The sequence below is a fragment of the Strongylocentrotus purpuratus genome, unplaced genomic scaffold (genome assembly GCF_000002235.5).
Source record: "Strongylocentrotus purpuratus isolate Spur 01 unplaced genomic scaffold, Spur_5.0 spur5_scaffold_15, whole genome shotgun sequence".
NCBI classification, from domain to species: Eukaryota; Metazoa; Echinodermata; class Echinoidea; order Camarodonta; family Strongylocentrotidae; genus Strongylocentrotus; species Strongylocentrotus purpuratus.
Window position 1 is genome coordinate 24,483,018 of NW_022145600.1, and position 12,023 is coordinate 24,495,040.

Genomic DNA, 12,023 nt, shown 5'->3' on the forward strand with positions numbered 1-12,023 from the left:
AAACAATTCGACGAGACATATCATAGACAACAATATATTTGTCTTTTATTATTGTTAGGATAAGAAATGGTTCATTTAAGCCTTTCGATTAAGTATAATATACAGTTTTCATCAATAAAAGAAAATAAAGAAATACTGGATAATGTCAAGATGATTCTTTTCTTTTTCAATACTAACTGTTCCTCTCTGAAGATTGAAGACATTTTTAGTTATCACTATTTACACATTCATGTATAGATATAGTTTAAATATGAATATTAATGGTCAGCAAAGGCCGCATGTGTATATTATATATATATGGATTAAATATTTCCTGTCTTCTTTCTTGTTATTTAGCAGAAAATTAGAGTACAGCACAATATTACAATTTCTTGAACTCTTACATTTTTTCCGAAACTAGAACAAAATGACGATATGAGTTCGAAAAATTAATTGCTGTTTCAAAAATTTACACTGGATTCTTATTCTAAAGGCTTTGTCCGTCTCACAGACAATACTAAATTACATAACAATTTATGTAACATTGGAACAAAATGGTTGTTTACATTTCACAAGCATAACATTTTTTTTTTAAATAACGTAAACCGTATATTCACTCATTGTTGTCTTTTAATACTTAAAAGGGAAAGTCCTCACCTTGGTATTAAGTTGATTTTAATAGAAGCAGACAGAATAGAGATGCAGGTCAACGAAAGTTTGAGAAAAAACGATTAAAAATAAGAGAGTTATGAATTTTGGAAGGTGCAATCAATCATACTCAAATTGGCAACTCTGTGACGTATCCTGCGAGGTCCCAGCTGTACTGAACAAATTGAACAAAAACGTTCTATTTTCCCTTAAGAAAATGTTCAATCCTACATTCACTCTTAAAGGTACTATGTCCCTTTTGCAGCCAACCTCAAATGCTGTAGAACTTTGCAGGAATTATGAATATGTCATGTATGTCCTATCTGTGAAATTTAAACTTTAGCAGTGTCCTCATATTCAAATTATGCAAGGAAACCCGTTAGACTTCACTGTCAGACACTATTAAGTGACTGACTGGCTTTTTTTTCTTTGGTAATAACATACATGAAAAGAGTTGTAAAGGGTACATGAGCATTTGTCTACATCAATAACCCACTTCTTGTGATGGCCAAGATTAAAGTGATTGAATCTTTGCGCAGCATAAAATGCATGACCATTCGGTACAATTTTCTGAAAATCAAGACTATTACTTTTGGGCTCTATAGCCCTAAAGTCGATTTGACAACTAATAGTCGTTATTTTCCCACTTGAAGACATTTTCAAGCCCCACCTTTTTTAGGGAAGTTCTAAATTAGTATTATCTTTCAAATGCAGTTGGAATTTAACTTTTTCATTTTTTTGGCCTGCAAATGGGACATAGTACCTTTAATATAATTATTGCAAATAGGTTTTTTTTTTATACCACTCGTGTATTAAATAAATATTGCGTCATAAATAAATAAGAAAATGAAAGGTTATGACATTTTCTGTACTAAGCAATTGGAGAGAAGCTCACAAGATACGTCACAGTGTTGCAAAGATGTGTTTATCTAATGAAAACTTCGAAAATTCACAACTCTTTCCTATTTTTAATCTGATATTGCTTAAATCTTCACTAATTTGTTATATGTCTGCTTATATTAAAATCTAACTTAATAATGAGGGTGGACTTCCCCTTCAATGATTTTAAACTCTACCGGATACAATATTTTGCGAACACTTCATACAAAATAATATTTATAGAAAATATTAAGTTGTCACCGTGGACAATTTCCGTAAAATTATAGTAGATATTAACAAAAATCTGAAGACTAAATTGTGATGATCATAATCTAATCCACACCTTAAAAACAAGCATTAAACTATTGTGTTACATATGAAAAATATAATATTAATGAAAACAATGTTTATCAGTAATTAAACAAAAGTGTAAGTGGAAACGATATCACTGCCCTAAGTATGCGAATGAAGTAAATCTTGAAATATTATTGAACAAAAAATTTGGGTATTGTATGACTTGTTGATATATTATAACAAGAATATTACTAGTTTCGGAGTTGCTTTCGACAGACAGTTTTTGAAATATCCCTTATTTTATCAAATCTGAAAATAGAGGATCAACGACATCAACACCACCATCATCACCACCATCACCACCATCATCATAATTGCCTAATCATTAACTTCTTTTTTTTTTCTCTCTGTCGCGTTTTGAATTACATCCCTGGTTCTTTGTTCTGAATTATTCTTCTTTTATTTCCCACTTTTCATTTTGTTATCGTGAACATACATACACGCCTGCATCACACTCTAGTTAGTGGAATTTTCATTTGATTCTTTCTCTCTGTATCTGTCTCTCTCCCTCTCTGTGTCTCTCTGTCTCTGTCTGTGTATCTGTTTCCCTGTCTTTCTGCCGGTCTGTCTCTGTGTCTCTGTCTATGTCTTCCTCTCTCTCTCTCTCTCTCTCTCTCTCTGTATCTGTGTATCTGTTTCCCTGTCTTTCTGCCGTTCTGTCTCTGTGTGTCTGTCTATCTCTCTCTCTCTCTCTCTCTTTCTCCACTGCACTCTAAAGCAAGGGGGTACATGTTGAAAAGCGCCATACTTTCCCCATCACGTTCACCTTTGAAGTTTCATTTAAATCGGCGGAGATTGGAGCGGCTTTATCCTGCGAGGTCCACCTTTTCAACACGTGCTCGCGTGCTGTTGAATAAAACCTCGCATCTTGCTTGCTTTCGAGTCTGAAAACATCTTAGGCAATAAATGAAAAACGAATGGACGGAAGTACTGAAGTAGCATGTGAGAGTATGAAATCTTGATTACATCGCATTTGAAGATTCGGGACAGATGGTTCTGAGGCGCTTTCTTGAATTGTGGATCTTGTTTTTTGCCCCTTGTGATCAAAGGGACATTTTCTTTTTATTAGGAAATGTATTTCTCATTTACATTTCCTGATGTTCTCCCTCTCTCTCCATCGCCTTACTAACTCCCTCCCTCTTTCTGCCTTTCTCCATCTCTCCTCTAACTCCTTCTCTCTGCCCATTTCCCTTTCTCTTATGTTAACTCTCCCTTTCTCTTCTTATAACTCTCTCTCTCTCTCTCTATCTCCGCCATCACACTTTCTCTGCATCTTGCTTACTCTCTGTTTCTCTTGTTTCAACTCTCTCTTCTTCCCTTTCTCTCTCTCTCTCTGTGACTAAGAAGCTATACAATTCTATTCATAAGAAGATCACATTAAATTAACCTCAATTAAGTTATCGTCACAAAACTTTAATTTGAGTTGCCGGGCAGAAGTTCTTAAAGCCATGACCTTCAAAATTAATACCATCAATAGGATGAACAAATTGCATTGTGTAAAAAATGTGTTTACTACTTCTGCTGGCAATATGGTTGATGGAAAGGCGATTTCAAATCACGGACGAAGTCGCACAAATAACCCTCTCAAGATATCGCGGTAGGTCCTATTATTGATCTGCCTGTTTCCATGATAGACTATTTCCCGACAAATTAGAAACAGAATGTTCCGATCGGTTACGGCCGTCCTTAAAAGATCAGGATTCAATTTGCGAGGAGGGAGATGAGAAGAGGAATTGAAATGATTTCAAGACAAAACGAAATCACGCACTTCAAAGTGTGAATTTACTCGTTAGTAGGCTGGAGTAATGCGATCTGTAGGCGGTCGGATGGTGCCGTTTAATGCAAACAACATGAATAGCTTAGCATCCAGAGCTTTTCAGGAAATCGCATAAGTGCCCGCAAAATCTTTGCCGAAATTGTTCGGTTTTGGCATAAAACCCCTATCGGTGTATATTAAAAGAAGGTGCGTATTTTGTTAGGGATTTACGCCAATAATGAGATGGGACCCCATTATAGCCCCACTCTTCTCCGGGTCCCGTCAAGAAGGAGGAAAGTGAGAGGAAAGAATTGAGGGTGGATTGGGAGCTCTCAAAAGGAGCCGCGAGTTGTTAATTCCTCGGCCGCAAATCCGACATGCGCTATGAAATTCTCATTCAATCAAATCGAGATCAATTCTGGTTATTTTTCTTCCCTTCAAACGAAGGACCCAAGGTGAACGAAACGCACACGTGCGGTCATGTAAACCAGGCGTACCAAACGAAAGGCGTGCGGATGGGATATGGGCTGCTGCACCCCGCCCCCTAAACGGAATGTGAAAGTACCCGTGTTCAGGCAATCGCCATCACATATCCGGATAGAGAGTGAACTTTCTTTAATTTCTATACTTTATATAGTAAATTACTTTTTTTCTTTAAATAAATCAAAATGTTGACGCCATTATGCCAGGACGTCATGCCTAACGGTAGCAACAGTGGGGATGGGCTTAAACAAAACTCCACCCCCCCCCCCCACACACACACAAACATACTCATCAGCCTTAACAACGATTTCCAGTTTATAATGTGTCATTTCGTCGTCCCCAAGTTAAAAATAACATTTCCAAAAGACATAGTACAATGTGATTTAGTACTAATATTTTTACATTTAAACCTAAATTAAATGACATGTAGTTCATTTGGGCACATTTCTTTAATTTTCTTTGTCTTGTTGTTGATCTTACATTTATAGTTTGTTTCTCAAGATATTCCGTTCAGATATGGCGCTAAGCCGCCATTTTGTTTTGTAATTTACTTGTAAATGAATAACTGCGCGCAACAGAGTACGCGCCATAATCACGGAGCTCTGTGTCATAAATTACAAAAATGAGACGTGTGCTATACACTTGGCATCATCACAAAAAGCCACCGCGTTTTTGGCGCGGTTTCATATCTGAAGGAGCTTTTAGCTAAGGAATATAATTGCCTTTTCTTCTGCTAATTTTGTTTTGTTCCTTTTTATAACCGTTTTTAATGAATACCTCGAAATGTTGACAATTCCATAGACCCCTCCCCTTCCCACCCCATTCCATGCGAGAAGCGTTCGACAGCCCATTTCTCTCTCCCGCCTCCCGCCCACACAAGTGTACAGTGGAAGGCGCAACGGGGCTAGATTCCCTAACGCTGCAGCCATGGGCCTGTCAAAGTCATCGCTAAAAAGAAAGGGACATGTGTTGATTTAAAGGAGATCTGACAAATTTGTTGATTTACAGAGATTCCGCGCCTGCCGTTTATCCCATGGGTTTCCCCGTACACCAGAATCATGCAGCCCAATAATTACGTGACGTCACGAAATGGTCGACCAATCGGCATGGTCATAGTTCAACGATGATTGCGTGGACTTTCACTGCGTTTGTTAATTCCATGTTGGACCTGTTAATTTCGGAAGAATGGGAGAGAATGATATGGTGGAAATGAATTAGAGAGCGGGTGAGAGCGAGAGATAGAGAGAAAGACAGAATGAGAAAAGGAAGAAAGAGAGGGAGAGAGAGAGAGGGGAACGGGGACGATAAGAGAGAGAGAGAGAGAGAGAAAGGGGGAAAGAGAGGAAGAGGAAAGGGGTGTGGGAGTGCATGTTGTGGAATGGGATCTAGAATGTGTATCTTTAGTTCATTTGTTTGTTTAACACGATTGGAACTAATTAAACAGAAATCAAACTAATGCAATTTCAATGGCCTTGTACTTCACCTTTCGAAATTAACACATATTTAACAATATTACGTAATGCGAACATGATTTCTTTGCAGTATACAACAGGGAATCAAAGTTGCCCTTCAGTGGATTTCCCAGAAGTCTTTGCGATCCGTGTTTCAGTGTTGGTATGTTTTTGCTTTTGTAAGTGTTTTCTGATTTTAATGACTGCATAGAATGTTTGTTTTCCGCCAGAAGATGCTACTAGACAATACACATCGACATGAAACACGAAAGTTAGAGAAAATAACAGGATATTCCAAAAACTAATTCAAACAATATAAAAAAAACATATCAAATAAAGTTACAATTGTGAGTTGTACGAAACATTTAGAGATGGGTGAAGTGCGGAAATGCTAGATAAAGAAAGATAAATACAGATAGATAGATAGTAGATAGATAGGGATAGAGAGTGAGAGAGACAGAGACATAGACAGGGCCAGAGAGAGAAAGAGTTAAAAGATAAGCAGACAAGAAAATAAATACCTCAGGTATACGAATATTAATATTACACCAGCATTTAAAATATAAATGAAGTTAAAGGCTGAACAAAAGAAAGAAGAATGTTTTCGTCGATATCCATAACAATGTCTAATTCATCCCTTGTTTAGGATATAAAAAAAACCTGCTGAAGCTATATAAAGTCGCTACTGCGCATGCTTAGGGATCCATCGGGTACACACAACACACACACACATGCGAACTTCTACCACGCACGTCACACCAACCTCACTGAAACCTCTCAAACTCTATTGGAGCATGCGGATAAACTTGACACGGTGTGTAATATTTATTCGTTGGGCATAATGGGCTATTTGTGAATATCTTGACGAAAAATTTGTCGATGTTGTTAAGCTGCTTGTTTTTTGCTCCAGGGAAGGTATAATAGCCACTACTTATTGATGTCCGTTGGCAGTTGTTCCAATCACTGGTTTTCCCCGTCTGTCCGAAGTGTGTGGCATCCAAGAATGACTTGTTCGTCTTCAGAGATGATATTTTAGGAGTGAATTTCTAGATTCTTCCACACTTTTAGTTGATCAAGCTTCTTCGGTCACCTGTAATATACTGAAAACAGTCGACTCAAGTGTTTTATATTTGTGTGGCGATCGTGAATCTATTCTACTCTTTTGGAGATTCTTAAGTATCGTCACTGATTTGTGACAGTTGCTAAAAGGAGGATTTTGGAAGCAACCTTGTGAAGCCGTAGGACACATCTTTTTGTCTCCTCTATTTTCAGAGATGGATAAACTCTCCGAATCGATGATTTCTCTGCACAATCTAGTAGAGGCCGCCCGACCATCTTCGTTGGTATTTGGTTCCCCTCAGCTCGCCGCATTACACAGCATGACTGAAAAGGCACCGACACTCAGCTACCCCCATCCGGCCTTCGTCCCCGTTTCCATGCAGAACGGTACATTCAAACCGATGGCCATTCCCGCCAGCATAGCCGCATCGTACTCGGCAGGACCGGGCGCCACCCCACACGGCATCAATGATATTTTATCCCGACCAGACGGGCAGCAGGCTGCTGCCGCAGCGACGGCTGCACTCGCTAACCACGGACTTCTCAACAGATTCGCCGGCTACGCTGGCCCGGCGGGGCTGTACTTCCATCGTATGGGAAAGCCGCTCGCTGATTTTGGATCGGCAGGTCAGGCGGCAGCAGCGGCAGCGGCGGCTCTCTACTGGCCCGCAAATCTACTCCATTCACCCGTCTGGAGAGACAGTCATTTGACATGCCCGCCAGGTAAGAAACTAATTATTGCTTCTCAGGAAGAAAAAAGAACTTTTTATGCGAAATTTAAATGTTCAAATTTGTGTAATGTTTAACACTTTTGAAGCATAAACGTATGACAGCTCGTTTGTATCAGCTTACTCATTTATGGATACACGTATTGTTCTCTTTAAAATAAAGGCCTACATATAGACAACGACAAACTAATCAGACTCTATATAGACATAAAAAGACCCCTCTCCGAAAAACAGTTGTTTAAAAATACCTCGTTTTAAAACCTGCATAAAAACCTAGCCATAGCTACCAGATCTTGTAAAAAAAACAGGAAGGGTATTTCTAATATGAGTAAGATAAGATCGCTTGCTTAACTGTGTAAACCTGTAACTAGATTGTACTTTATATAGTTATAGAGAATTCAAGTAGATTTTCATTTTGAAACCTTGATCGGAAATAAATTCTTTGAAGCAGTTTTGAGTTCGACGAGAAAAGGATGTTGACAAGTATGGGAAAATATTTCCTCTACTCCAACTGTTCCGGGATGTTTCGCCTCGAATATTATGAATGATGAACATATATTTCAATACGATCGCAAAAAATTCCAAGGAATAAACTCTAGGGCAATTTCAATACCGTAATGTATTTTCAAGAGGTAGCATATTCGGATTATGTAATGTAATTAGTATTCAAATTTGTATGTAGTTTAATAACTGTAAAGGTTGTTGACGGGGTTATTGAAACTTGCTGTCTTGAACATTTAGACGATCGTGTTTTCCTTATACATGGCTAAGATTAAAATTTGACAAAGCAATTTTTCTCAAATCATTTGCAGTAATTAAATATGTTGTAAAATCATACCGCAATTAAAACAAAAGATATTGTCTGTACATTCTTCTGAGGAAGGAGACATAGCATCATTACTCGAATCGTGACGATTCTAAATATAATTATAGCAGAATAATGAAAGAAACGCTTATGATAAAACCTAAACATATCCTAAAGAATTGCATTGCATACCGACACCTTTGAAATGAATGTGAATACAAATTGATGTAAAATGTAAGTAATTATCTGTACCCTTCAAACAAAACCCAGTTTTCAAATGTTCATTCAAGAAAAATCATCTTGTTGATGGGGGGGGGGGGGGAAGTAATAATGTTTAATTGATAAAATGAATTCGAGACTACACAAAGTCTGAATCTCAGTAAAATTTCTTTGTACCATTAATATGGGACCAAATAGTCCAATCTCCTTTGTCAAGATATTAGCAGTACTTTATGTGTGAATTTAGATCGCACGGGAAGGAGCATAATCAATCAACTAAATTCTCTTCCACTTTCCCATCTTTCTCTAGAAATTTGAATACATAGAGACAATTAATATGTCCTTCATATAAATACTATGGATATTCATATTTTTGGTGTGGTTCATATTTCAAACCTTTTAGAAATATGTATAACAAAAATAAAGTATCGCATATGAGTGACACGTGTTGGAAAGAAAATGAACTATTGCTATGTTGATCATTACCACTTATATATCGATCTATTGTTTCGTTTCCTTTTGCTTCTGTGCTATCTTGTCCTTTCCTGCCGCATTAATATTCAGATATTTATTTTCTTTAACTTTTTTTTGTCACAAAACATCCACCAATAATAATAATTTATTTATATAGCGCTTTTTCCATATATATGTTCAAATGCGCTTTACAGTTATATTGTTCACAGAAGAGGTGAGTTTTTAGATATTTTTGAAGGTATTGACAAATTGTTGGTTACGAAGAGATCCAACTAATATTATTTCATCAAGCATATTATTTTGCTGATATAAAAGTTAGTCAGAATCGTCCCCAATCAAACGACGTATATTCATGCAAATCTCTCAGATAATCCATAGAGATTCCCAGACATGATGTTGTGATGATGTTTGAGGATTGCTTTATATACCTGGCTGTTAAGAAAACATGTATATGTTTGTAAATAAGCAACGAGGGGACTGATGACTTTAAGTCTTCTCCGAGGAACTTGGTAATGCGGATTAAAGTCTTACCAAAGGGCACGAGCGCATTTACTTGGCTTCGAACGCGGGACCTCCCGGTTACGAGAACTCTGCTCTACAACTGAGCAACCGCACCTCCTCTATGGACCTGTCTTAGAGGAGGTGGGCTATAGCCATCCGTACCCTTTAATAACGATCTTCCTGTGATCCGAAAAATGGCAATTATATTAGATACAGAAATCTAAATATTAAACAGAGAATCGATTATTTAAACACATGTAAATTTCCTTAGTGAAAAGAAAAAATTCTCTATGGCTCATTCATCATGATATTAAGATTAAGAAAAAAAAAATAGAGGCGGCTTGCGCCGGAAATGCATTTAGATTAAAAAAGTGTTGACGATGACTTTATTGGAGAAAATTTCAGTCGCAGATAAAACGATGGTTAAAAACATAGGTTAGAAGCCGAAAAATAAATGTGCAATATCGTTCTGTATGATTGATTTATTATTTAATTTTCTCTACATTTCTTCAACCGACACTACAAATAGAGTAAAACTTGAAGCTTTGCGATGGTGCATGGAGCGAGAGGAAAACAGAAAAAGAGTTCACTTAAAAAATACCACTCAAGAGGATAATTTCAATAAGTTCGGTCATAGATTTTTTTGTCAGACATGATTGCATAGTTTCTTTACATGATATTGATCAGTTACTCAATGGATCAATTAATTTGTATATTCTATCTCACCACTAAAGTATTTTCGATCTTATCACGGGCTAAATAAAGTGGTAAAACTTTAACACCATAATTTTAGAAATATATGCCGAACGACGGTGGTGGCAAATAAATGTTACAACCTGGTAACTCTTAGTTCGAAGCATAGAAGCCACTCTGCTCTGACATAGTTCTAGTCTTGACTTGTTGAACTCAATATATTTTGATAAAACTTTTCCTGTAAAATTGAAAACATACATTGCAGAGAAGATGAAATGTATACATATTAATTTTTTGTGGAAGGGTAAGGGTATATTTATAAAATTGACCAAGGTCCTTCATTGTTGTATTTGAACAGAGTTGTTGGAAAACGCGATTTTAATTAGAATGAAAACACCTAACTGCCTGTGCATGGTGCCCCTCCCTTTCTAATCATCCTTTTTCGTACGTGAAATGATATCCTTTGAATAAATCACCGTCCCGACATCGTGTAATAAAAATGCAAACTATAAACACACTGTCTAATTAAAGTAGCACAAGTACAATCGTCCGACTTCTAGACGCTAGACAATGCTAGAAAATTAAACAACGTTACCATCACTTTCATAGTATAATGTAGGAATTCACAAGTTATCTTTGTAAGTATACACAAAAACCAATCCCATAAAACAAATGTTGAAGTGTTTTATAGCACCTTAAACGGACGCCTCTGAATGGAAAGAATAACAATGAAACCCTAAGTAATCTTGTTGTTTACCTAACTATTAAATATAATTACTTTATCTTTAAAGCAGTTAGCATTGATCATTATACTGATTTTGCGATCGCAGCCGGCCGTTTAGCCACTTCCCGTTTCTTGAATGAACAAACAAACTAGAACTTTGACCGATTAACTATTTACTCAAGGTAATTTTGGGTTGCACTTATCTTATTTTATTACCCTTAAGACAGGGAAAACAACCATTAATTATAAGTCACGATATGTGATAATTAAGATCTGCATATCTCACGTAATTATGGAGGTGGTATCGAGGTGATTACAAAAAAGGTGTTTTAAAACGATTCCATCCAAAGTCGAAAATTAATCACCTGAAGGAAGCGAAATTTCCCAATTTTTTTCTTCAAGTTTTAGATATCATTTTCTTAACCCGAATGTAAAGAAATCAAGAGAAGAACAAAGAAGGTAATATCCTCGTTAAAACTGTTTTTTGATAGTTTGATGGAGAGAAATGGTATTATAGTCTAATGGTAGATTATCTTCATTTTCAGGAAACGTTTCATAAATGAAAATAAAGGAAAATACTTTATTTGATACATAAAGAGGCAACACACAGTCTGCACGACTTTGAGTTTACCCGTTCTCTTTCTCATTAATTCATGATATGCTACATGTAATCATAATGTATGCTACTGTTTATTAGGTGGGACACAATAATACTACAGGAAGGTCTTATGTTTAAACGTTATCAATTTTTTTTTTAAAGAGTAAAATTCAATTAAATAACGTATGTACATATACATGTATATGTGCATATACATACAATACACATGCCAACGGAATATTTTATTTTAATGTTTTTCCTAGAGAATATATATATAACTATATATGGTTGTGTGTGAGTGTTTGTGTTGTGTATGTTCTTTGTGGGGGTGTGCGTGTGCGTGTGCGAAGATGTGTGTGCGTGTATAACGTTATCATTTTACGATATTCCCCTCGCCTTAGAGCTTTTAATACTCAATTGTTCGTAAAAGACAACAGAGAGTTCTAAACATAGGGTAAATTTAATTTTAATAATTTGTTTTCTTCATCAAGACATTATTTCACTATCATTACCTGGAAAATGAGAGGGAAAGTCCAGCAGGTGTATCCATTGCTACCGATTAAAAGATTGATGCTTATTTGAATGAAAGTGTTCCGGTTATCTCAAGACTCATGCTTTAAGATAGATTTAAACCATCATCATTTAACAGGCGCCCAAAGGCGGAAGTAGAGA

At 36.5% G+C, this 12,023-nt stretch overlaps 1 protein-coding gene across 1 annotated transcript in view; it reads left to right on the plus strand.

Annotated features, from left to right (window-relative positions):
• Positions 1–6,137: 6,137 nt before the first annotated feature.
• Positions 6,138–12,023, plus strand: part of LOC576870 (homeobox protein Nkx-6.2) — a 34,381-nt gene continuing 28,495 nt past the window's right edge. The window contains exon 1 of the mRNA XM_777138.5: positions 6,138–7,332. Within this exon, the coding sequence (XP_782231.1) occupies positions 6,825–7,332 (508 nt within the window). The 5' untranslated portion in view covers positions 6,138–6,824. The remainder of the gene's footprint in view (positions 7,333–12,023) is intronic.